Source organism: Cnephaeus nilssonii, assembly GCF_951640355.1.
Source record: "Cnephaeus nilssonii genome assembly, chromosome: 17".
NCBI lineage: Eukaryota > Metazoa > Chordata > Mammalia > Chiroptera > Vespertilionidae > Cnephaeus > Cnephaeus nilssonii.
The window spans coordinates 37,246,942-37,274,924 of record NC_137088.1 but is presented as its reverse complement, the minus strand read 5'-3'; the positions used below and the strand labels follow the sequence as shown (position 1 = coordinate 37,274,924).

Genomic DNA, 27,983 nt, shown 5'->3' with positions numbered 1-27,983 from the left:
ATCCTGGTTTACAAACCAGTTAGGCAGAGTAAAAAGACCACAGGCTTTGGAGTCAGACATTGTTTCAAATCCTGGCTCTGTGTAAACTCATACCTGTTTACCCTTCTGTAAATATGGGGTTCTATTTACCATGTTCAGTAGTTGTAGAGTAAATGAATTAATATATATATATATATACAGTACCTAGAAAATAATGGGAAAGTCAAATTGGTAGTCACTATTGCTGTTGTCATTAGACTAACAAAACATCTCGGTAGAGTTTTGATTATTTTGAAGTTCTATTATATTTATCATGCAGCTATAAGATAATTGTGTCCTTGATATGCTTGCATGTCATTGGTGGATGAGAAGTTATTACTCTAATATTTGAAAGGTGTTTGGGGGTTCATCGAGATGAGAGGTATAAATATAAGATGCCATTGTTTTTACCTGTACTTTCTTCAGGGTATCCAGTCTTGGTAGTGAATGGAAGAGGGCCTGGTCCCTGGGGCAGTGCAGAAGGCACTTTCATCATCTCACTCACTGCAAATGTCATGTGAGGTTTCATGGAAGTATTAAGAGATCCAATTAAGAAGAATAGTTCTGAGTCTAAAGCAGCCCAGAGTGGCTTCTCTAGGGGAAACTCCCTGCTCAGCTGGTACGTTTGTGTTTGTCATTAGGGACACCTTGTATCCCAGGTGCCTGCCTTGAGACATCTGCCTGTACTGGCTTCATGTTGCACACAAATCCACATTTAATAACACTCGTAGTGTTATTTATAGGCTTAGTTGTGTTAATCAGATTATTTCACTGAATTCTTTATTCTAGTAGCTGGTGGTTGTGGAAAGAGGAGGGGTTAGAATGGGAAGTTAAGTTTTAGTTTAAGGGAAGATTAGGTGTTATGCTATCATGCATTGCTTTTCGCCTTTGTGCAGCCCTGAATCTGTGGAGGCTAGTCCAGCAGTTAATGAGAAGAGCGTGTATTCCACTCATAATTATGGGACCACTCAGAGGCATGGGTGTCGAGGACTGCCTTATGCTGTGAGTATGCATTTGTTTCTCTCCAAAGCAGTGATCTTCCTGGAGTGTAATCCATTCTTATACATTGTGACTTTCTTGCAATGTTTATATGCAGCATGACGAAGTTGCCCCTTTTGCACTTCCCTGCCTCCAGCGGACGTCTAGCCCTGCATCATTGTTCTTGTTTTTATGTCCCAGTTGACCTTGGCATTTTGTTTTATCACTTTCCTGGTTGAAGCCAAAAAACGAAGGGTACTACTTTCTTCTTTCTTTCCATATGTACCATACTTTAGGGGAGAGAGGGGCCAGTGTTTGGACACTGTTGATTTAAAAAATCTTATTTTCAGGATCATAATTACGGAGCCCCTCCTCCTCCGACACCTCCTGCTTCTCCCCCTGTCCAGACGATCATCCCTCGTTCTGACCTGAATGGCCTGCCGTCGCCCGTAGAGGAACGCTGTGGAGACAGCCCGAACTCTGAAGGAGAGACTGTTCCTACCTGGTGTCCTTGTGGTCTTTCTCAGGATGGCTTCCTTCTCAACTGTGACAAGTGCAGGTAAGATCATGTTCCATCTAAATTCAAGCCTGGGTTGCTGGGATTAGGGTTTCTTATTAGTAGGGAAAAGCTCAAAGTATTCTTTCTTGTGTTTGTTAATGTAGATGATTCCTTAGTGCTCCTTGGCTCGAATTCTCTGCACTAGGTGAGAATTGCTGACAACAAGGAATGAGAGATTGATGTTAAAGCTATTGAATTTGATATGAAATTTAATGTCCTGGAAACTTTTGGTAGGTGGGAGGAAGGGGGTAGTGTATACAGAGACACATCTCCCATGTGTGCAATGACGTGCTGCATGCTGTTGGAAGGACTACTTTAAGTTTATTTTCCATCTTTAGGGGAATGAGCAGGGGGAAGGTTATTAGACTTCATCGGCGGAAGCAGGACAACATATCAGGTGAGCAGAAGATGGGTTATGCCCATATTTTGACATAAAATATTTTATATTTTAAGTATTTGTCCAAACCCCTTCTGTAAGTTCCCATGGTCCCTAGCTCATTTCACGGAAAGAGATAGAAGTCCTCTGAAGACCACTATGTAATTCTCTTAATGTCCATAAATGACATTTTAGCCCTGTAGCAATCAAAATATTTCTTGTGAGCACAGAAAATCAGATCCTTTTTCTATGTTACATACTGAAACAATGGAGCTTTGGGACTGATTATAAGGGGAGAAATATATACAATATAGAACAGTTTATTTGCTTTCTGTTTTCAAATGGAAGGTGGGTATTTATGTTGTTCTACAGATAGATTTAGTAGTAGAAGTAATGACTTACTGGATTATGGAATAAATCTAACAGAATAAGCTGCTTTAATATGCTTTTGAATGTTTATATAATGTGAACTATGAAATAACCTTTTTTTTTTTCAGGTGGGGACAGCAGTGCAACAGAAAGCTGGGATGAGGAGCTTTCTCCTTCCACTGTGTTGTATACAGCAACACAGCACACACCTACAAGCATCACCTTAACTGTTAGAAGAACCAAACCCAAGAAGCGGAAAAAGAGTCCAGAAAAGGGTCGTGCAGCACCAAAGACAAAGAAAATCAAGGTATGGAGGGTAAAGTATCTTAAATAGAAGTAAATCTGAAATAGCTCCAATTTTGGACCAAGAATGCACCAAAATTCTTTTAAGAATTTGATCCAGATGTTTGAAGGGCCACTTTTGCTCTACTTGCAAAAATCGGCTAATCTGTTGTCAACATGTAGACCAACCTCTCTTCTGCCACTCCATACCATCACAACTGGCACAAAGTTTCTTCTCCAAGCCCCATCCCAGGTATGAAATCCTAGCCCCAACTGGTAACAAGCCCATATGTGCTACAGCCTCCAGTCTAGGCTTCCACTATCCTTACAGTATCTCCCTGCCTCCTCAGCCCGAAGTAGTCTGAAATTCTTGTCCTGGTACATGCCTACTTCATGTCATTGGATTGATTTATTTCCTTGTTTCAAAAAATTAGGAAATGTCTCTTGAATGGTCTAGGCTTCCTCAGTGTTGTGGTCACTTTCCTGTATTCTAGGAGAAACCTCTTCTGTTTTGTGTTCTTTCTTCCCCATCATGGCAACTTCGTTGCTCCTAGGTGACTTGCCCATCCCTTGCTAAGGGGATTGGTCTTTGTTTCCTTCTTAATTTCAAAACTGGTAAATCTGCCACCTTACTTAATGTTTTAATTTACTTTTTCTTTTAGTGTCAGGTGTGTGTATAGGATTTAAGTGATGCATGCTCTTCCCTGTTAATTACCTAGTTTCACAAAGGGAAGTACTGGAGTTAGCCACAGGGTTCACTCTCCTTGACCTACCCCTATTCTTGATAATAGTGTGGGGAATTCAATTATATTTGTTACCTAGGAAAAAGGGGACAGGCTAGAACACTAGTTCTTGCCTTAGTTTTAGTCTCAGATAGGTATAACTGTCATTCTTGGTACCAAGTTTTGTTTTGTTCTACTTGTTTTCCTCTTTGGGATAGGCATTTCGAGAGGGATCCCGGAAGTCCTTGCGGATGAAGGTAAGGGGTATTCTTCCCTGATGCTGTGTTTTACTTCACTGTGATCTTGCATTTTGGTTAGCTTCTTTCCTGACATTGATGGTCTGGGAATCTTGGATTCTACTTTTCGTTGGTTTGTAATTGTTGCCATTGGTTTTCATAGAGTGTTTCTCCAAAGTAGATTTTCTTGGCCATTTCCTGAAGTATTTTCTCTTTCTGTAATTAGCTTTCATTTGTTGGTTTTTCATTAGCTGCTTTTCTAGGGGTAAGTGACATTTTGCCAAATTAAATGAGGCAGATATGTTCTGTTATTGTGTTTGGCCTCAACCTCAGGACTGAGGTTTTTCTGGTAAAATAAGATCTCTTATGTACCGACCCTAGGACCATATGGGCTTTAGTCACCAGTTGGAAGGATAATTTTCATCAGTAGGAAAGTGGTATTTATTGATAGGATCTACTCTTACTGGAATTACTTATATTTGAACTGTTTTCTTCTGGCATATTTATTTGATATAGAAGATTCCGATGGCTGATGTGTTTCTTTTCTTTGGTTATCAAATAAAAGAGCTTATGAGGCATGATTTTGGATAACAGAGAATAAAGAAATTATGTGCAATGGACTTTAGGTACTGGGTGACAAAAACAGAATTTGCCCAAAGGAAATTTGATTGTACTATCTGGTATTTCCCTATAAGTATTCATATCCCTAAATATATAAATGATAAAAAAGCAGAATCTTTCCTGTTTACAGTTATATGGGGAAAACATTAAAATATTTTAGTGAAGATAAGCTTTATTAGGATATATATGTGTATATACATATGGAGTACAACATGACTGATGTTATCAAAGATTATAGGTGGCACTTTATCTAAAATTTGAAGACCTTGCCTTGTATACACCTATAAATAGACTGGTACATATCTGTAGAAGAGATGGGAAGAAGACTTAAAGCCCAAGAGCATCAGAGTCTTGAGATACCTTAGAACACAACTTAATTATCTCCTTCAAGGGGCCAAGTTTGCTTTAACTGCCCCTTTATTTTTGCCTCCTTTGCTTACAGGGAGCCTTTAAATAGAGTTATAGAACAGACAAAGGCTTATCCTAGCTGTTAAGCCCTTTTCTATTTTATCAGCTATTATAATTTGTCTTTAGAGATTTGAAATGTTTTGAAAGCTGTTGACCAACTCTCCAGAAAAGTACACATAAACCCCAAATATTGCTTGTTATTTCGACATGTTGACACATAGTCCCATAAACTTGCTAAAATGTAGACAATAAAAAAATACTAGTCAGTTTATTTTAATTCTCATACCAGAATTTTAAGTTGAGTTGCAAATTATGTACTCAGAATTCATTATTAGTTAGAACTTCACCAAAGATCTGGGTGATAGCTGTAAGAATAGGAAGAATCTATCATTTGGATTTTTAATCCCAAAGTCAGGCACTTCCCTACTTGGAGACTACTCAAAATTTCTCAACTTTGACACTACTGACATTTTGAACCAAGAAATTCTTGGGCTGTTGAAGGGAGCTGTTTTTCGCATTGTAGGCTGTTTAACAACATCTTTGGCATCTACCCACTAGTGCCAATAACACACAGGTGTGATAATAAAAAATGACTTCAGATATTACCAAATGTCTCCTTATGGGCAAATTACCTCTGGTTGAGAACCACTGTTCTAAACCTACTGAGATAGGGTGTTCAGTACCCAGAAGAATGGGACAGCAGATTAGACAGAGTTGTATTAATGAATAACATATGATACTGTGGCAAAAGCTTCCCGTATACATTGAGTTTAATAAGTCAAAAGTTTAGTGATCCCTACTGGTTGCTTAAACTTGAGAATACTGTTTGGGCATCCATAATCCTCAGTCTTATAAGCAAGCACCCTTAAGTCTTAGGTTTTGCACTTTTTTTTTTTTTTTCCTCAGCTGTTACTGACATCTCAAGCAGATGATATTCTGTTCTCAGTGTGATGGTCTTAGGTGTTTCTTAGATTCTTTGTTTGTTGTTCAGTCTTTTGGACTCTAGCATGAAATGTAAAAAACAGTCGTATTGATGTTTTCCTTTTCATGGGGAAAGGATGGTAGACAATAGTCACAGTGACACAAATATGAAAGAAAGCAATTGTTTCAGTAGGTATAAATGTTTTCTATATTATTCATGGAAAGTATGTTTAATTTTCTTATGCCTGTTTTTGCAAGTTTAGTGTGGACATTATTTATGAGTAGCTTTGTTACTATACTGTCTTTTCCTTCTAATCATCACTAATATGACATCATCACAATTGTTTGTTTTGTTTTCTGATGGCACCTTAAGTCTTGAGCTCCAGAGAGGAGAGCATGTGTCAGACTTAAACTCTGTCTCTGTAGCTCAAACAAACAAAAAACTGTTTAGGATAATGCTTATATGATATAATAATATTTTCTTAGTTCTGTCACCATAGAGGGCAATGGTTTTCCCTAGAGAAGTATAGTAAAGTACCTCTCAGTATTTTCCAAACTCTACCTACCCACCCCCTTTCCTCACCTCAGCTCTTCAGAGTATGGCTATTGAAACTGTCGAAAATAGAGTCTGAGAAAGATACACTCCAGAATGATAGCTTTTTCTATGGGAAATGAGATGATGGGTTATTTATTTATTTGGGTCACATGTATATTTCAAGTGAACATGTAATAATTGTATAATGAACGTAAGTCACACAAAAACAAAAATATTCTCCTGGAGAGAAGTAAAATACTATCAGTTTGGGCTGGCACACTAATGGAGATGTCCAAGAAATACTGAAATTTAAGTGATATATTTGAGAGGTCTCTTGTTCATTTTCATGAAAATTTTCTTCTTGATTTTTATTACTTTAAAACGGTCATAAAACCACAGTGATGGGATAGAACTATGATCCAGATTAATTTCTCACTTTAGAAATGAGGAAACTAAGCTTTTTTAAGTTGTTTAAGGCTTCCCTGCTCATTGGTAATGAAACCATTATAGAAGCCAAATCCCCTGACTCCCAGGCATTACTCTTTTATGCCACACCAACTGCCAGTTAAAAATTTTCTGAGACTCAGCCTCTTTCCCCCCCCTCCAATTTTTATTCATGGACTCTGCTAACCTATCTACTTTGTTCTCTACAGAATTCTCCTTCTGAAGCACAGAATTTAGATGAGAATACAACTGAGGGATGGGAAAATCGGATAAGACTATGGACTGATCAGTATGAAGAAGCTTTCACTAATCAGTACAGTGCAGATGTACAGAATGCCCTTGAACAACATCTACATTCTAGCAAGGAATTTGTGGGCAAACCTGCTATTTTAGACACTATCAATAAGACTGAATTGGCCTGCAATAATACAGTTATTGGTTCCCAAATGCAGGTAAGGACAAAAGGATTAATGGCTCAAAGTAGTTGATTTTTAAGAACTCAGGAAGAGGGTTTATATTGGAATTACCAAATCTTTCAAATTTACAAGGACTTAGAATAACAAATTAGCTAGCTACTGAGCATCTTTAACCAAAAGCAGGTTATAGTTGCCCTAGCTGATTAGCTCAGTGGTTAAGAGTGTCGATCTGCCAACTGAATGGTCGCATGTTCGATTCTGGGCAAGGGCACACACCTCAGCTGCAGGCTGGATCCCTGGCACCAGTCGGGGCACATGCGGGAGGCACCCAATCAGTGTGTCTCTCTCACATCGATATTTCTCTCTTTTGTCTCCCCTCTCCCTTCCACTCTCTCTAAAAATGAGCCCGGCGGGCATGGCTCAGTGGTTGCGCGTCTACCTGTGAGCCAGGGGATCATTCTTCAATTCCTGGTCAGGGCACATGCCCAAGTTGTGGGCTCTGTTCCCAGTGTGAGGCATGCAGGAGGTAGCCAATCACTGATTCTCTCTCATCATTGATGTTTCGATCTCTCTCTCCCTCTCCCTTCCTCTCTGAAATCAATAAAAAATATGGTTTAAAAAAATCAGTAGTGGTGAGGGGAGTTATAGTAACTGGACACTATTCAGTTATTTATTTTTAGACTATCTTTATTAATGAAAAATTATATAAGTTAAGATAGGAAATTTTATACAGCCTCAGTAGGAAGTATTAAGCTTAATAGAAAGCTAAGCTCTCTTCCTCCCCCCCCCCCCCATTCTTATATTAGTCGTAGACCACTAAAATCTTAATTATGCATTTTTCTTGGATTTTTTAAAATATTTTCACTGATTTCAGAGAGGAAGGGAGAGACAGACAGACAGAGAAAGAAAGATCAATGGTGCGATAGAATCATTCATTGGCTACTTCCCCACAAGCCCCCTACCAGAGAAGAACCCAGAACCTGGGCATGTGCCCTGACTGGGAATCAAACCGTGACCTCCTGGTTCATAGATCGATGCTCAACCACTTAGCCCCTCTGGACGGACTTGTATCTTTTCTTGGTGTCATTGGACCCAAATTAAGCTGTGAAGGTGTGAGGTAATGTGGCAAGTTCACTACATGGAATTTGTTTCCTAGAAATACTGACCTTTCATCAACTCAAAAATTTCTAGCTGGTTTGGCTCAGTGGATAGAACATCAGCCTGCAGACTGAAGGGTCCTGGGTTCAATTCCAGTCAAGGGCACATGCCCAGGTTGTAGGCTCAATCCCCAGTTGCGGTGGAGTGCAGGAGGCAGCCAATCATTGAGTCTCTCTCATTATTGATGTTTCTCTTTCCCTCTCCCTTCTCTAAAAATCAATAAAAATATATGGAAAAAAAATTCTGATCATTGAGCTAAATAATATATACAAATACATCCTAAAAACATTGGTGTTTTTTCCTCAGTTAGGAAATATTATTGTCCACACTAGAGACCCAGTGCACGAAATTTGAGCTCTGGGGTGGGGGGAGGGGTGGGATTCCTCAGCCTGGTCTGCGCCCTCTTGCAGTCCGGGACCCCTCCTTACCACCACCCTGCTCGCCGCTCCTTAGTGCAGCCATGCAGGCGGGAAAGGCTCCCCCACCACTGCACTCACCAGCTGTGAGCCTGGCTTCGGGCTGAGCAGCGGTCCCCCTGTGGGAACGCACTGACCACCAAGGGTCAGCTCCTCCGTTGAGTGTCTTCCCCCTGGTGGTCAGTGCGCATCATAGCAACTGGTCATTCTGCCGTAACTGTCGCTTAGGCTTTTATTATATAGACTAGAGGCCCAGTGCATGATTGAATCATGCACGTGTAGGGTCCCCTACACGCTTTCGCTTTTCGCGGTGGAGCTGGGTGCCTGTCCGCTGGTGCACCAGGCCTTTCAGAAGCCTCCGGCTCGGCGGAGGTTTCTGAAAGGCCTGGTGCCGGAGCAGATAGGCACCCAGCTCCGCCACTTTTGATGGTTCGCGGCCGCTGAGGGGAGCTACCCTGCGCCTCTCAACAGCTGCTGAGGGGGGCTGCCACGGACACCTGGCTACCCTGCCGTTGAGAGGCGCAGCTGGGTGTCCGCGGCAGGCCCCCTCAGCGGCCTTGGATCTGGCCGTTGAGAGGCACAGGGGGCGGGAGTCCCGCCCCCTGCGCCTCTCAGTGGCAGCGGATCCGTACCTCTCAATGGCCGGATAGGCCACCCCGAGTCCCGCCCCCCAGCCTCCCGCCGCCCAATCGTGGGCGTAGCAGAGTGATGGTAATTTACATGTTACTCTATTATTAGATAGGATGTTGCTGCAGTCTAATGTTAATACTCTGGTTTTATTCAGCTACAGTTGGGAAGAGTCACTCGTGTTCAAAAGCACCGGAAGATCCTGAGGGCTGCACGAGATTTGGCTTTGGACACTCTTATAATAGAGTATCGAGGGAAAGTCATGTTACGACAGCAATTTGAGGTCAATGGGCATTTCTTCAAAAAGTAAGAATATCATCTTGTGAGCAGTGAGGGCAAAAGTGGGCCTGGCTGAGCCATATCACTATAAAAACCATTCTGGTTGATAGGATACTCTCTTGGGGAAAAGATAACAGCTTAAATAATCTCATTCGTGTCTGCCATTGCTAGAGAAGTGTGAATAAGTCTGCAAATTGTTTAATGTATAAAGTGGTAATGATTCCAGGCCAAGCATTCCTTGCTTTGTGCTTATTCTTTAATCAAAAGCAGACAAGCATGTGATATTTTCCAAGTTTAGGCATTGCAAAAGACTACTGCTTCTTCTGTCAGCATTTGCTTTATATTTGAAGTCACGGGGTGGCCTTTTTATTTGTGTTGAGAATTACAGGAATTTTTAAATTATATCCCTAGACCATACCCCTTTGTGCTCTTCTACTCAAAATTCAATGGTGTAGAGATGTGTGTGGATGCACGTACTTTCGGTAATGATGCTCGGTTCATCAGAAGATCATGTACACCAAATGCAGAGGTAAGATTTCTGTAGCAACTTCTCTTTGAATGGAATCACCAAAGAATAGAGTAAGTCTACTGAAGAAACAATCTGAAAACTTCACCCAGTTTAAGGTCTGTAGATAATGGTTATGATCTTTAATTGTAAAAGAGAGGCGAAAAACAGAAGTAATGATGCTTTTATTCTGACAGGATGGGGGCAAGGAATGAATTCTTTTTAGAGAAGAAGAAGTGGGGAAAAGCATTTGTTAAAGAGAAAGAGCTAGACTGGATAAGAAGTCAAAGAGTTTATAGTAAAGAAGTTGCCATATAGTAGAAGATGTCATTGGTTCCAAACTAAGCTGTATGGTTAATAGTGCTATAAAAGAGATTCTAGACATTTTTAGAATTGATTAATCAGTGCAACCGTATCAAATAAAGCAAGAAACTCCACAGTTTTCTTAACAGGCTAAGGAATTTTAATTCTCTGAAAACAGCTTTAATATATAAAATAGTGGTCTTACCTTGATTTCTAACATCTCGAGGTTTATTGAAGTATACATTTTCAAACAGTTACTATATAATAGTTCCAAATGAAATGATAGAGTTAAGACTATTATAACTCTAAGTGGGGATAAATTATTTGTATAAAACGTTTTTTTCTTTTGGAGAATTTTTGGTCTTTGTGATAAATCATCAATCATAAGTGCTATTCACACAGGTGCGACACATGATTGCAGATGGGATGATTCACCTGTGTATCTATGCGGTGTCTGCTATCACCAAGGATGCTGAAGTCACCATAGCATTTGATTATGAGTACAGTAACTGGTAAGACCTCTAAAACCTTTCCTAACATGAATGGCCTTATCTTACATATTAAGCTATTAGGTCTGCTTTTGTTCCTAAACATTTTTCTCTTTTTAAACTAATCTTTTCATGAGTATTGCATTTTCTGCTTAGAAATTGTGGAAGGAAAGAGATTTGGGGCATTTTTTGTTTTGTTTGTTTTATGAGACATAGATACATAGTATTATACTGCTCAATAGTCTGCTAACCAAATGTGTTTTAGTTTACACCTTCATAACAAGAATAGCAAAAAATAGGTATGTATGAAATTCCTAGAAATTGTGACAGCATCAGTTTTATGCACACAGTAGTTGTGCCAGGGGTCATATAGAATGAGAATTTAAAGGTTCACCCATCCACTCAAATCATGTAATCTAGTTATATATAACAATACAGAAAAAACAGAAATGGCAAATCACAGATGAATATGTGATGGGTTTTATAAAATGGATGATTTTTTCTTCCATGGTCCTTTTAGGCAATAAAGATTATAGATAAATTGATGTTTGGCACATGTATGAGAAGAAAAGGTATTAATAATAAGTAGGGCCCTAGCCAGTTTGGCTCAGTGGATAGAACGTCGGCCTGTGGACTGAGAGGTCCTGGGTTCGATTCCAGTCAAGGGCACATGCCGGGGTTGTGGGCTTGATCCTCAGTGTGGGGTATGCTTGAGGCAGCCGATCAATGATTCTCTCTCATCATTGATGTTTCTCTCTCTCTCTCTCTCTCTCTCTCTCTCTCTCTCTCTCTCTCTCTCTCTCCCCCTTCCTCTCTATTAAATCAATAAAAATATTTAAGAAAAATTAATAATAATAAGTAAGGAATTAGTGGGTAAAAAAGTTAGTGGTGAATGTAGACAAAAGATAATTATAGCCACTTTAGAATTTTTCACTGATTCATTGCTCACTCAGTAGCATAAAGACAGTTGGGAGAATTGATTTTAGTGGGGGCTTTCTTTTCTTTCCATTGACCATATGCCAGTGGGAAAAGTTGGGGTTCTGTAGACACACACAATATTGAAAGTATTCAAAGGACTCTCTAATTTCTCTGTTTAACTTAATCACACATAATATCAGAAGAAATTACTTTAGTAATATTTCAAGAGAATGAATGGGTAATATAACTGATTTTCAAGGTTACTGAGACAGGCACTTTTATTTGTTTCCTTGGAGCAGTAATTATAAAGTGGACTGTGCATGTCACAAGGGGAACCGGAATTGCCCTATACAGAAAAGGAATCCCAATGCTGCAGAACTGCCACTCCCACCTCCTCCAAGCCTACCCATCATTGGAGCAGAGACAAGACGGAGAAAAGCACGGCGGAAAGAGCTAGAGATGGAGCAGCAGAATGAGGCTGTAGAGGAGGATACCAACCCACAAGCAGAACAAGTTCCTGCTGAGAAAGTGACTGTATCCAGTGACCATGAGGTAATGTTACTTGGCCAGAGGGTGTTGCTATTGTATTGATCATCTCCAAACGAAGAGGATCCCAGGTTGACACATGTTTTATGTAGGGATCTATAGTAACACTTAATGCCCTTCATATCAAGGTGGGTGCATGTTCATTCGTTCCATTCATTCTCTCTTTTTTTAAAAAATATTTTTATTAATTTTGAGGGAAACATCGATGTGAGGGAAACATTTATTGGCTGCCTCCTGCACACCCCCTACCAGGGATCAAGCCCAAAACCTAGGTGTGTTCCCTGACTAGGAATTGAACTGGCAACCTTTTGGTGCACAGGACAACGCCCAATGAACTAAGCCACACTGACTAGGGCCTCTCTCTTTTTTTAAACAATGTCAAGAATATCCTTTTAGCTACTTCCCAGGTTTTAGTCCAGAGAATGGGGCTTGTCTGTGTTTACCATATGGCCCCACATGAGTAACACTGTCAAGCACTAGAAATTGTTTCTAGAGAGTTTTAAGCTACTGGGAGGGGGGTTGATTTTTGTCCAAAGCTTAAGAGTACAGCTGAATATTGCCTCTATCTTAAAGGAAATAGACAATCCAGAAGAAAAGGCAGAAGAAGAGAAAGAAGAGGTTACAGATGACCAGGAGAACCCAGCTCATAGCAGGAGGGTGGGTACCTTAAAACATCCTTTTGTTAGAGCTGACTCCTACTACCGATAGTATGTGAAGCCCTTCTGTTCTGAGTTTGTATCAGCTCATTTCTTTGACAACATACTATACCATCATCTGTACATTATAATTTGGATTTTTTTTTCATAAAGTCAATTTCATTAATGTAGTAGTTGTCTAGTACCTATTGTCGATGATGGTCTTTAGAAGCTTTTTACTAACAATCTCATTTCCAAAAAACTGTCTGGTCGAAACAGAATGTGTCTGTTGGGGCTACTTGCTCTGACTAAGAGGAATTTTCCTAAGTTTGTAAATTTTGATATTTAAAAATCCCTATCAGTCATATGGATTCAAAACTCTTATTTTTTGCTGAAACCATCTTGTTTATTTCTGTCCCTCAGAAGAATTTCAAGAAAATCTGCTTGGTTATTTTGAACTCTGAAAATGCAGAGAAGTAATTGGTTTTGATGGCTATTTTTTTTTTTTTTTTTTTTAAGTTTCGGGATATATGGCCTTGTTTGAAAAGTTAAGGTTTGACCTCCCTTTAAAATTCTAACACTTAAATGAAATATTTCATTTTTAGTTCTTATGTTTTATTTTACAAGATATATGTACTGGTAGTTTTGTAAATGTCTATAAATTTTCATAAATAATATTTCTGAAAAGCTGTTTTCCCCTCATGGTTGAAACTTCCTTCTATGCTAATGCTTTTTTTTTTTTTTTTTCCTAGACCCGGGAAGATAGGAAGGTTGAAGCCATCATGCATGCTTTTGAAAACTTGGAAAAAAGAAAGAAGCGACGGGATCAGTCCTTAGAACAAAGCAACTCTGACATAGAGGTTACTACCAATGCCTCAGAGACACCTGTAGGGGAGGAAACAAAAACTGAAACTCCTGAATCTGAAGTTAGCAACTCTGCTTCAAATGTGGCCATCCCAAGCACCCCACAGAGTATTGGGGTGAACACCCGGAGGTCTTCCCAAGCTGGGGTAAGAGAAGAAAAGATTCCAGCCTTCAATATCCTTGCTTTTGCTAATGTCAGTTACCTGGGTTTTGGAAATGGTTAAAATTTGAATTTTCAGCTTTATTTCATAGTGCATTAAATAAGGCCATTTTCATCAGCTGTGGGATACAGGGAGGCAGAATTGGAATGATCAGACACTTTAGACTAGAATGAAATGTCATATTGTTTCTGCCAGATAAACTCTTGGTGATGAGTTCATAAAAATCATTTGGTTTCTCTTTTGGCCCTTCTGTATAACACAGTCATGCAGCTGCCCTTTCATAGTATTCTCAGGGTAAACTCATGCTTCCCTTTCCTACCCTAGCCCTGAATTCTAAGCCTTAAACTAAAATCTCAGTGTCTGGGAAAGAAACAAAGGAGAGAATTATCTTCCTTGCTAAGATCCCTAAAATTAGGTGGCTTCAGCTGACTTTTGACCTATTTTATAAATACTTACAAGAAGCAAAAATAAATAAATAATCAATACAGCCTATTTAGCTAATTTCACTATTTAAATTTTATAAGAATTACTTTTGAAATTAGTGTTTCTAAATGCTCGCTTTTTTCACCAGTAAACATTCAGAATGCTTAAAGGGAATAGGGGGCTAGATGGAATGTTTGCTGATAAGAAATTTCTGGTAAGCATTTACTCTGCTGTTGTTACAGGATGTTGCTATAGAAAAGCCAGTCCCCAAACCACCTCCAGCAAAGCCTTCTAGGCCTCGACCGAAGAGTCGAATTTCTCGGTACCGGACCAGTTCAGCCCAAAGACTAAAGCGTCAGAAGCAAGCCATTGCACAGCAGGCAGAGTTGTCACAAGCTGCCTTGGAAGAAGGAGGAAATAGCAGTTCAGTAACTCCTACTGAAGCTGGAAGTATAGACAGTTCAGGAGAAAACAGGCAATTAACAGGATCTGACCCAACTATGGCATCAGTAACTGGATCCCATGTCAACCGTGCAGCGTCTAAATACCCCAAAACCAAAAAGGTCAGTCATGAAAACATCTTCATAAGTCTAGTCTGGCAAAGGCTGTGTCTTAGTAAAGTGAGAGGACCTGTAATTTCCCCCCCCCCCCCAAAAAAAAAACTCTAAATATTATTAAATTGACAGTTTTAAATAAAATATTTTGACACAGAGGGCTGAAGTCATCCTACTACAATTCTTTTGTCCCATAATTTTTAGGCAGAGGTAAATGCTGATATCTGGAATTATTCCTCCCTTTGTGGTCACAGAGAGGGTGAAGGAGACATCCTTGCATTTTGAATGCCCAATTCATTCTCTGCAGCTGCTGTATCTACCTGTGTCTAGTTTCTAGATGAGATTTGTCTATCATCTAACACTGCTGCCTCTGGCTTTTACATCTGCAGCATCAACTAATGATCTCTTTTTGCTTTAGTATCTAGTTACAGAATGGTTGAATGACAAAGCTGAGAAGCAAGAATGCCCTGTTGAGTGCCCTTTACGTATCACCACGGACCCAACTGTACTGGCAACGACCCTGAACATGTTACCTGGTCTTATCCATTCCCCGTTAATTTGCACCACCCCCAAACACTACATTCGCTTTGGCTCACCCTTTATCCCTGAGAGGCGTCGAAGGCCCCTTCTGCCTGATGGCACGTTCAGCTCCTGTAAAAAGGTATGTCAATGTTTATTTTTAACCTAGGTTGCTTGCAGTCCTAACATATCTAACACATTCTCCAGATAGCCACTCTCTTCCCATGTGAGTTTATTATGAGTTATTTGTTCAACCTTGAATACTGATGCATCAAAAGTCAGTGGGACTAAGGTCGGATGTATACTGTGTTTTTGGTGCTCAGTTTGTGAGTATTCACTGTTGTCTTTTCAGAGAGCCCTTGAGGTTACTGAGTTGAGAGCGCACAGCATTTGATGCCTGGGAAGGGAGGGACGTTCTGTGTGTGCTCTTGTGGTATTGGTTAAAATGTCCATTTGTGATTTTGAGTGAGATTGGGCCCCAGGTACTCTAAAGTACTTTTGCATAAGTAAAAAAACGATCGAATTGTGTTTTAAATTAATTCAATCACTATTATCATTTGAATTAGAGTAGAGGAAATGTCCTACTACAATTGGCATAATTGCTGTTCCTTGATCAAATGACAAGTTGGATTGTTATTCCCTAGTGAATATGGAACCTACTATAAATTCATTCTATCTCTTTCTCTTCCTGTCTCTCCTCTCTCTAGTTACATACTATTTTTGGATCTAGTGGCAGTAGCGTTTGAGTTGTTTGTTTTTGGAATGCTCTTTCTTAATTCCCAGAAGCCCTGAATATTTTCCAAAGGTGTCTCTCAGGAATAGATCATTGCCTCAGACTATAATGTCGTTTTTGTGTTTCTAGACGTATAGGACACCCTTTCATTTGGCCTTCCTTTGAGGTAGTCTGTTCCCTGGAACACCCTTTTCTCTTATCCTCAGATCTGGATTCAGGCTGCCTTCCTCAGTGTCTGCCATTGCCCTCCTCCACTGGCATCACGTACATGAGGATGCTGCATGTAGATTATTTGATGTGATGAAGTCTCCAACTCCAGGCAGGTCTTCCCTGACTCCTCCAAACTTAAAGCTTTTCTCTTTCCCCAAAGAGCAGAAATTATTTCTTGGGGGGAGGGGGGTTACGAAAGAAGAGCCAGAGTGGTGTGGGATATGGAGGGGAGGAGGGCAACAGGGATCTGTGCACAAAGGAAGGGCCCTACCACTGAATGAGCAGTATACACTGAAGAAATTCTTTTCCTAATCATACATCTTACCTAATAAGTATTTGAGTCACTTACTGGTTTATTTGGGGGAAATTCCCAAGTAGAACTAAAGTGCAATTTGACCATGAGATCTTTGCAAAAAGGGTTTGTAGATAATGCAATAACAGAGTACTAGACTTCTCAGGATGTTAACTGTTGAAGCATCTTACCAAGCCAGATTGTAGAATCTCCTATTTTGGTCCTTTATGAAGGTTAGACAGTTATTTAGTACAGATTAATAGTAAAGTCTGAATTGTAAATAGTATAGACTAGCTTCTTGAAATGATGCCTTGATTATTCTAATGCTGGGTTATGGTCTTCCTATTCCCATCTTGCTTTTCCAACTAGCAGAGTCCTGTGAAAACCAAAAACGTATAGAAATAAAACTTAAAATGTGTTAGAAAATCTTACTTCTTAGAGCTTTTTCTCCCAGGTTATGGTTTAGGGCTTGTATCTGGCTCCATCTTTATATCTCTACTGGCAACAGATAGAAATCCCATTTAACTCATGTTCATGTTATATTCTCCAAATGAGTCTGTCTATCCTTAGTCTTGTTTTATACAGGCTCTGCTCAGGCACTTGTCATCTATATCTGTCATACCAGTCAGACTTCAGGAATTCAGGCTATATACTCTGAATTATCATAGTAAAATTACCTTACTTAAATTGGGTCTTGTTTAAGTTTAGATCTGAACTAAGTTCAAATCACAGCTTTAAGATTTGCTGTTGACATACCAAAATTATATATTACAAACTAGAATACAGCTTTTTATGGGGCAAAACTAATAAAATTGGAGCTTTTATCTAGCAGTCGAACTCAGCTTTATCCTGGGTGGGGATGAAGATGAGTCATTTGTAGATTGGTTAAAAAGTATTCATCTAGTGCAGAACCTAAGATTTCTGTGATTAAACAAGATTGTAATAAATTTCTGAAGATCCCTTAGAGAAGAATGTAGGTTAAACAGGTAGATGAGAAAAACCATCCTCCATGGGATTAGTTGGAACTGTGTATATTATTAATAGGCCTACTGTTTCATATCTAATTAAAGGAGGTACAGGCCTCTTAAGTAAAAAGCAGCGTAAAGTTGTATGTGTATATTTGCACCCAGATTTTTAGAGTATTTGACAGAATATTTTATGATCTCCCGGGATGTTCTAAAGTAAATTGAATCATAGTTCTTTAAAAGCATGTTATGGTATGTATGTCTTTTGTTGGATCTTGCTTCACTTCTTATTTTAGAATAGAAGCATTTATAAGTGGCAAAGAAGTCTTTCAAGTAGTGTCCTTCCTTGTTATCTAAATCTTCTCTAAACTTATCTTGAAGGCATAATATATGTATGGCATTTGGTCTCCCGGATTTCTTAGAAAACCATCCTGACTGAAAAATGAAGTACTGTGCTTTGCATTGGTAATACACTGGAAGGTTATTAATCTCTGTCTCTATATATAGCATTGAAATTCAGCTGAACAAGTCCTCACTGAACACTTGTACTCAGTACTCTGCTACAAACTTTCTTCACATACAATATCTCACTTAGCCTACATGACAGCCCTGTGAAGTTGGGATTATTGGCCTTTTACAGATCAGAGGTTTTGTCTTAGAAGGGTTCAGTAACTTGCCCAGAATTAGGCAGCTAGTAAAAGGCATGGCCAAGTTTCAACACAGATCTTTGAACTGAAACCGAAGTTACTTTGTTGCTCTTTATTCTTTAAAATATTTCTCCCTCTCATCTCTGAGTTTCCTAAAAAGTTCTGTAATACAGAGTTTTCAGAGAAGGAAGAAATGTTCTTTTGACCTTAACCATAGCTGGGACTCAGGGATGGGGCTATCTAATATTAATTTATTATCTATAGGGGTGATTTGAACTTGTTAGATACAGATGTTCATGTTCCTTTTTTATGAGCCATAAAATAACTGTGTAGACATAAAATAGGGCCAGGAGAAATAGGTTAGATCATATTTGCTGTGTTTGATCTTATATCCAACCATAGCAGCATCTTATTCCTTAGAATGCTCCTATCCTTCTTTTATTTTTCCTTTTTTTGGATATCAAATCCAGAATGTAACTTCTTTTATGGGTGCATCTACTTTTCTCTTGGAGGAAAGCACAATAACCCCAATTAAGTCCTGTCATCTGCTCTGAAAAAAAAAACTTGTACTAAAGGTATCTGTAATGAAGGATTTTACAATCATTTCCTCCTGATCCTAATTTTCTTCATCTGTACCCTACGTGCTTTGGACAAGGGACTTCTAAGGTCTTCTCTAAGTCATAAGGAGCTGTGGTTCTGATAGTTCATCTTTATATCAATATTTTGTGTATAAGAGAGTTCATTCTTGGTCTTATTTGGGCTTTTCAGAGACCTGGTCATATTCTACAGTGCTGATGTGATTGTTGAGATCTTTTTATATTCTTATTCACTCTTTTCTCATGTCTACAACTTTATTTTTGCTTTCATTTGGCAGTCCACAATGCCATTTACAAGATACAAAATTTTTCTTGGTGAAGTTTTCCTCACATTACTCCCTAGAAAATAATTGTTTCTTGTGTTTCTAATCAGGTAAATCTATTAAAATTGCTCTCTTTAGTGAAGAGAATATTTACTTACCTGTAATACTTGTTCTCTATAGGTGTGAAATTATAAACACCTTTGACCTTCCTATTTGGGGGAGGGTCCTACTCAGAAATTGATGTTTATCAAAATTCGATCTGTCTTATGTCAGGGCAGGAGAGCCACAGAGTGGTGAGCAACCTACAACTGTGTATCTTAAGAGAACACAATTACAGGTAAGAAATTTTCTCTCTTCCTCAGGATGCGTAGTCTTACTATCCTAATCTTTGTAGGCTTACTTCCTGACCTTAAGTTTATTTTTCATCATTTAGATTCTAGTATTCACTAAAAAAAAATGTGGCTTTTCCCCTTTTTTATTTCTGCAGATCATTTATTCTGGTTATTTGCATTATGTATGCATAATTTAACCAACTACTTGATAGGGAGAGAAAAATTAACAGGATATTCCATCTGAGAGTAGACCTTTTAGAAGTATTTTGGTACCTGTAGTGAAGAGCTGTTTGTTCTTTTATCTTCCGTCTTGGCACTTACTTTATGTGCTACTTTCATCTTATATGATCACTCTCTTAAATAAATGCTAAGGTTTCTTCCTATCTCTTTCCATTTTCCCCATTCTAAGCAGTATGAAAAGTTGAGTAATCATTTTTTATTGGTTTCGGTTTTTTAATGAGATCTCATTATGTGTAATCTAGGTTTTCTCCATTTTGCCCAGTAAAAGGAATTGATGGTTAATATTCCAATATGCTGAAACACAAGAGAAAAAAAATACTTGACTGTGGAACTGAATGAGTGTGTTGGATTGCATCTCTCACCAGTTGATATGTAATGACCTGGTTAATGCATTTGAAGTAGATATACTAATAGTTTTAAATTGTTATTGATAATTTCCTGGTTCTTTTCCCATTATAGCGCTGGATAAAGCAAGCCTTGGAAGAAGGAATGACTCAAACATCATCTGTACCCCAAGAGAGTAGAACTCAGCACCTATACCAAAGTAATGAGAATAGTAACTCTTCTAGTATCTGCAAAGACAATGCAGGTATGTATCTCAAACCTTTCTGAATATATGAGCAATGATTATTTCAGTATAAATACTGAAAAAGTCTGATACAAAAATAAATAGCATTGTTCTTTAAATAGTTACTTTACATCTGTCTTTTTGAGAAAGAGAGAGATCTCAAGTCAGGGATCATTTTTTTCTAGGATGACAAAGTAGGAACTAGACAGTGTACAGATAACAGCAGAAATAGTTATTAAGAAGTTAGATATATTTATCAATAAAGGAAAAAAATAGATATATTTAAAGCAGTTAAGTTTAGGAAATATTTATTCATATTTATAAAAGGGGAAGTAAGAAAGATGTGGGGCACTATTCAGGAGTGAATCACAATTGTAGGTAATTGAGGTAGGTGTGGCTTGGTGAAGGGTAAGTGGATGAATGAAGTAAACAAATTATTAGGAATTGTTTCTTTTAAAAAGGGCTTGCCCTGTTAACATCAACATTTTTAGAAGACAGCCTTGAATCTGATTTAAAGTCCTTGTTTTTAAACTACAGCGCCATGAAAAATCATCCAGCCCATTAGTTTTCACAGTCTCTTTGCAGGGGGTGTAGTTGAATTGCAATTGAAAGCACTGGTGCATGAACTTATGACACCAGCTTATTTTGGGACAGTCTTTTTACTAAAGTTTCTCCTGCCAATATCGGCTTAATTGAAAAGTTTTCTGTGATTTCCATAAGTTTATCTCTATATCTCAGTTTTGGTGGATAGTATTCAATTAAAATAAAATATCAATATAAATTACATGCTAAAAGTCATCTAAGCCTGCAGCTAACATGATATTTCAGATTTTCATAAAAATTGCTTCATTGTTTCTTTTCATTGACCTGCTGAGTAAATACAAAGTTGTATTAAGTAAATACACTTGTCTGCTAATACCTGCTTTATGTTAAAATGTTGTATAATGTATTTGGGGGAAAAATATGCTGCTAAAAATATATTTTCAAATTATTGACTTATTTTATTCTTCTATCTGTAAATTGTATTATACCTTATAAATTATTACAAGCATAACCCCAGGGTAATAAAATCCTAATGTGGAACGTGTAGAAGATAAATAATACCATGTATTTAAAATATTTTACTTATCATGTACTATGGAGATTTACTCAAATCAGATTAATGTAAAAAAATGCTGGTACCAGATTTTTATTGATATTACCAATTTATGGTAGCTTTTATAGTACAGTGAGTATATAACTTAACTGAAATCTTCTGTCTGGTATACATATGAAATCTGCCTAATGCACATTTTTATTTGTGTGATGTGTGTGTTAAGTGTGTACATATTTGAGGTTGGGAAAGTGAGGTTGTGTAGCATCGTGTCCTGATTGACAAAGACAGGGAAAGTGCCTTGGTTACTATATGCCTTATTTGGAATGGAATTAGGACAACAAGTCACCAACCTTTATTGAACCTCTGCTCCTGTCTCTAGCAGTGAGGAACATACAAGTGATACACTTTGCCTTAATAATAAGGAGCAATATAAACAAAAGGAAAATATTCAATTAAAACCAAGCTAGTCAAATGGGTGACTTGGTATATTGCTACAAGTTAATATAAATCCCAAGGAATTATTTTTGTTAGTTTCAGGGTTGTTTGTTTCCCAAAAATACCAAGGAGATATTCATGAAGAAAGGGAGACAGTTTGGTATAGGAGAAAGACTCCCCAAAAGACCTGAATTTGAAACCAGCCCTACCCTTTACTAGCTATATGATAATTAGCAAGTTACTAAACATCTCTTAACCTCATCTGTAAAATGGGAATGGTAATGTCTACTTCAAAGAACTAATAGATTAAATTCAATGATATGTATAAATTTCTTAGTACACTATCAGACCCATAATTACCATTATTCTGTACAAAATACTCATTCTTATGAAACATTTACAGAAATTAGTCAGATACTATAATAAATTAACAATTCTAAGTTCCTAAAAACTAAAGTCCTATAGAAATGAAAGTTATTACTACTCAGCTTTGGGGCAAGTGTAATGTTCATTATTTATAAGTGATAGGGATATATACCCAGGAGAGCCTAAATAATCTACTGGAAAACTTAGAATTAAACTCTTGTTTAATAAAACTGCTGGATAGACAATATGTAAAAATTAATAGCATTTATGCACTAAGAAAATTAATGAAAAGTTTTTATTCTCAAACTTAACAAAACTAAGAAACTTCTTAGGAATAACATTAGTGGAGCATGTGGAGCAAACCATTCCTGAAATTTTTGTTGCTGTTGTTGTTATAGTTAATTCTCACCTAATTTCTGTAAATGTTTCATAAGAATGAGTATTTTGTACAGAATAATGGTAATTATGGGTCTGATAGTGTACTAAGAAATTTATACATATATGGGTTTATTTTGTTGATTTCTTATAGCGTTACAACTTTATAGAGTTACCATCAAACTAGCGTGTGTTGGAATTTGATTAAGTTATATTGAGATTTATCTAAAAAAATAAGCATGAAAACAGCCAAGAAAAAAATAATTGAAAAAGAATAATGAGATATACTTTCCTAGAAGTGTGAAACTAGCTTCTAATAGGAAGCTGGATATTAGTAATTAAATTAGTACAGTACTGGTCCAAGAATGGATTCATATATAAATACTAGAGGCCTGATGCACAAAAATTCATGGAAGAGTAGGCAGGCCTGCCCTCCCCCGGCTGCCGGCACCAGCTTCCCTCCGACACCCACGACTGGGCTGCTTCCCTCTGGCCGCTGCCAACAGGCGCCCAGGACCCTTGCTGCTTCGCTCTGGTTTCAGCTTTGTCCAGAAGGACATTCGGTCTGACTAGCATATTACCCTTTTACTATTTTAGATGGAACAGAATAGTCGGAAACAGGCCTTATATAAATGAAAGATGTTGTAAGTTATTGTGGAATTTGGAGGAATTTAAAAGAATTAGATTCTTGCCAGTGCAAATTCGGGCACATTCAAATTTTTCTTAAATCAAAAATAAACAATGTTTCTGTTTCTATATTGTCTCTGAATTAACAAGGGACAAATATATTGGGAGAAAGGATTTGCAATAAAAATGACAATATTAGCCCTACTAGCAATTTGGTAAGATTTATCATAGGCATTAAAAATATTCATACTCCTAAGGAAAAAAAAAAATATTCATACTCCTACCCAGCAGGTATGGGTCAGTGGTTAAGCGTCAACTGACCCAGGAACCAAGAAGTCATGATTGGTTCAGGGCATATGCCCAAGTTTTGGAGTTGATCCCCCAGTAGGGGCTGTGCAGTGAACAGCCAATCAATGTTCCTCTCTCATTGATGTTTCAATGTCTCTATCCCTCTCTTTTCCTCTCTAAGAATCAATAAAGCCATATTTAAATATATATATATATATATTTAGCCCTAGCCAGTTTGGCTCAGTGAATAGAGCATAGGCCTGTGGACTGAAAGGTCCTGGGTTTAATTCCAGTCAAGGTTGCAGGCTCTATCCCCAGTAGGGAGCATGCAGGAGGCAGTTGATCAATGATTCTCTCTCATCATTGATGTTTTTATCTCTCTCTCTCTCTCTCTCTCTCTCTCTCTCTCTCTCTCTCTCTTTCTCCCTTTCTCTCTGAAATAAATATATATACATATATTCTTTTTTTTTTTTTTAATTTATACTCCTTAAACTAGTAGTAGTTCTTCTAGGTATGTGTTCTACATAAATAGGTGTGGACCAAATTTTTTGTAGAAAGCATCAGTCATAGGATTTTTAATAATTGCAAAAATGGCCCTACCTGATTTGGCACAGTGGATAGATCGTCGGCCTGCAGACCGAAGGGTCCTGGGTTTGTTTGATTCCAGTCAAGGGTGTGTACCTTGGTTGTAGGCTCCTCCCCAGCCCCGGGCCTGGTTGGGGCTCGTGGAGGAGACAACCAATCAATGTGTTTCTCTCACATCAATAAGTCTCTCTGTCTTTCCCTCTCTCTAAAAATCACTGAAAAAAATAACCTCAAGTGAGGATAAAAAAATAATAATTTTAAAATGCATAGTATAAAAACCACCTGGATTTCAATCAATAAAGGAATAGTAGAATTTGGTTTATCTGCTGTGTGCACATACTTTTTTGATGGAATACTATGTAGTGTCATCAAAATTTTTATTCTTTATTCATTTTACCAAATTAACTTAACCTTCCCCTCCCCCAAAATAAAAAGACATAGAACTACTTTTTTTTTTTCCCAGAGAGATTTGTTGTTCACTTATTTATGCACTCATTGGTTATTTCTTGTACATGCCCTAACTGGGGATGAAACTCACAAGCAACATTGGCATATCAGGACGATGATCTAACCAACTGAGCTAACTGGCCAGGGGCCATAGTACTGCTTTTGAATTTGGTTTTTTTTTTCTTTTTTATTCTGAACCGAGTTCACCTGAGGACATGCTTAGTGAGAGAGAAATATTGATCTGTTGCCTTCCATATATGCCACAACTGGGGATTGAACCTGCAACCCAGGCATGTGCCCTGACCAGGAAATCAAACCAGCAACCCTTTGGTGCACAGGACAGTGCTCACACAACTGAACCACTCCAGCTGGGCTGAATTAGATTTTAGTGGTTTGAATCTTGAATCTATAAGAATATTAAACGAATAGTACATTATGACTAAATAAAATTTCTCCTAGGAATATATGGTTCAGTATTTGAAAATTTATTCATATAATTTATTAGCAGACCAATTGGAGGAGGGGGGAGTAACAATTGACAGTTATGCTTTATCGTGAAAAACATAACAAAAACTGGTTGAGATCAATAGGGTAGCTACATACAAAAATATGTATAGCAGTTTCTTATATGTTAACAATAACATTTAGATAACATAGAAAAGTACATATACTTCATAATAGTAACAAAATATAGAGAACCCTAAAGAGTAACCCTAATTAAAAATAAAACAAATCTAGCCCAGCCAGCATGGCTCAGTGGTTAAGCATCAACCTATGAATGAGGAGGTCACTGGTTTGATTCCTGGTCAGGACACATGCCCAGGTTGTAGGCTTGATCACCAGTGTGGGGCATGTGGGAGGCAACAGATCAATGATTCTCTCTCATCATTGATGTTTCTATTTTTCTCTTCCTCTCCCTTTCTCTCTGAAATCAGTAAAAATATATTTTTTAAAAATGTGACGAATCTATTTGGAGAGACATATAGATGAAGGCATGAGTAGGTGAAAGATCATGCCATGGTGCTGAGAATTCTCCTCAAATTACTCATGAATTTAATGCAAACTCAATCAAAATTCTAACTATATTTTTTTAAATCAACATAGTTAATGAATGACTTCTACAGCTCATTAACATGAACAAGTATGCTAAAATAGTCAAAAGATTTTGGAAAGTTGGAGTGGAATTGCTGATATTGCCCAATTTTGCTTAAAATGTTATGTCAATATTGATAGCATTTGGACATCAAGTATATAGAATAACACTCAGAAGTAAAACTAGTATATGTAACATTCTAATAATTTAAGTGTCATATTTCAAATCAGTGGAGACATTATAATTATTCTATAATTAAAGATATTGAAAGAATGTGCTAGCCATTTGGCATGTTAAAAGATAATCACTACATTATATTCTATTTGAGTTAATGGTCCAATCAAAAGACAAAGGATAGCTGAATGGATACAAAAACATGACCCAATTATATGCTGTCTACAAAAGACCCACCTCAGAACAAAACACACACACAGGATGAGAGTAAAGGGCTGGAAGAAAATTTTCCATGCCAATGGAAACGAGAAAAAAAAAAAAAAAGCTGGGGTAGCAATGTTCCTATCTGACAAAATAGACTTCAAAATGAAGGCCATCACAAGAGATAATAAAGGTCACTACATAATAATAAAGGGGTCTATCCAACATGAGGATATAACCCTGGTAATCAAATATGCACCCAATATAGGAGCACCTAAATATATATATTTTTTTTAAATCTAGAGGACTCGCCCTAACTGGTTTGGCTCAGTGGATAGAGCATTGGCCTGTGGACTGAAAGGTCACAATTTCGATTCCGGTCAAGGGCATGTACCTTGGTTGCGGGCACATCCCCAGTAGGAGCTGTGCATGAGGCAGCTGATTGATGTTTCTCTCTCATCGATGTTTCTAATTCTCTATCCCTCTCCCTTCCTCTCTGTAAAAAATCAATAAAATATATATATTTTTTAAAATCTAGAGTACTTTAAGGGAGAAATCAACAGCAATACAGTCATACTAGGGGACTTGAACACTTCACTGACTACTGGATAATCTTCCAGACAAAAAAACAAGAAAACAGAGATTCTAAATGACACACTGGATCAGATGGATTTAATTGACATTTATAGAACATTTCACCCCAAAGCTGTAGAATATACATTCTTCTCAACTGCACATGGTTCATTGTCAAAGATAGACCACATGTTAGTACAGAAAACAAGTCTATAAGTTCAAGAAGATTGAAATCATATCAAGCATTTTCTCAGATCACAACACAATGAAATTAGAAATCAACTACAGTAAAAATACTCAAAAACATTCAAACACAAGGAGGCTGAGTAGCATGTTACTAAACAATGAATGGGTTACCAGTGAGATTAAGAAAGCCATAAAAAACTTGCTGTAGCCCTAGCTGCTTTGACTGAGTGGATAAGTGTCAGCCTGCAGACTGAAAGGTCCCAGGTTCAATTCAAGTCAAGGGCACCTGCCCAGGTTGCAGGCTCAATACCCAGTAAGGGTTGTGCAGGAGGCAACCGATCAATCATTCGCTCTCTGAAATCAATAAAAATATATTTTTTTTAAAAATTGCTGGAAATAAATGAAAATGAAAACAGAACAACCCAAAATCTATGGGATACAGCAAACGCGGTCCTGAGAGGGAAGTTCATAGCACCACAGACCTACCTCAAAAAACAAGAAAATTTAATAATAAACTATTTAACCCTACAACAGTGATGGGCAACCTTTTGAGCTTGGTGTGTCAAACTTCGCCAAAAAACTGAGCATAACTCGGGTAGTGTGTCACTTTTGAGGAAAAAACATTATTTCGCAAATGTTTCATCCTCAGGAACAGCAAATGTTTCATCCTCGGCATGCGGCCACCTCAGCGGCCGCGTGTCATCAGAAATGGCTACGCGTGTCAGTGCTGACACACGTGTCGTAGGTTCGCCATCACTGCCCTACAACATAAAGAATTAAAGAACAACAAGAAAAGCCCAGAGAAAGAGGGAAGGAAATAATAAAGATTAGAGCAGAAATAAATGACATAGAGGAAAAAGAAATTAAAAAGTCAGTGAAACCAAGAACTGATACTTTGAAAAGATAAACAAAATTGATGAACTGCTAGCCAGAATCATCAAGAAAAAAAGAGAGCCCTAACCGGTTTGGCTCAGTGGATGGAGTGTTGGCCTGCAGACTGAAGGGTCCCAGGTTTGATACCAGTCAAGGGCATGTACCTTGGTTGCGGGCACATCCCCAGTAGGGGTGTGCAGGAGGCAGCCATCAATGTTTCTCTTTCATCGATGTTTCTAACTCTCTATCCTCTCTGTAAAAAATCAATAAGAATATATTTTTTTAAAAAAAAAGAAAGAAACAGAGAACACTGCCAGCATGACTCAGTGGTTGAAAGAAAATACTATGAACAATATGCCAACAAGCTGGGCAATGTGGATGAAATGGACAAATTCCTAAAAAAAAAAAAAAATACAAAATTCCAAAACGAATTAGAAAACCTGAATAGGCCAATAAAAACTGAATAGAGGCAGTAATAAAAAAAAAAGCTCCCGGCAAACAAAAGCCCTGGTACGGGTGGCTTCACAGGGGAGTTTT

General features: G+C 38.0%; 1 protein-coding gene across 15 annotated transcripts in view; it reads left to right on the top strand.

Annotated features, from left to right (window-relative positions):
- The window catches only part of SETD5 (SET domain containing 5), an 87,890-nt gene that overhangs the window by 38,541 nt on the left and 21,366 nt on the right, over nt 1-27,983 (top strand). For 4 of the 15 annotated variants that reach the window (XM_079795681.1, XM_079795686.1, XM_079795674.1 and 1 more), the window contains 16 exons: nt 445-637; nt 915-1,020; nt 1,347-1,555; nt 1,894-1,952; nt 2,429-2,607; nt 3,523-3,561; nt 6,679-6,921; nt 9,244-9,392; nt 9,777-9,894; nt 10,576-10,685; nt 11,879-12,131; nt 12,699-12,782; nt 13,513-13,770; nt 14,451-14,771; nt 15,181-15,423; nt 20,019-20,148. In XM_079795681.1, the coding sequence (XP_079651807.1) occupies nt 546-637; nt 915-1,020; nt 1,347-1,555; nt 1,894-1,952; nt 2,429-2,607; nt 3,523-3,561; nt 6,679-6,921; nt 9,244-9,392; nt 9,777-9,894; nt 10,576-10,685; nt 11,879-12,131; nt 12,699-12,782; nt 13,513-13,770; nt 14,451-14,771; nt 15,181-15,423; nt 20,019-20,148 (2,593 nt within the window). In that variant the 5' untranslated portion in view covers nt 445-545. The other 11 variants (XM_079795683.1, XM_079795684.1, XM_079795679.1 and 8 more) reach the window with 7 other exon arrangements.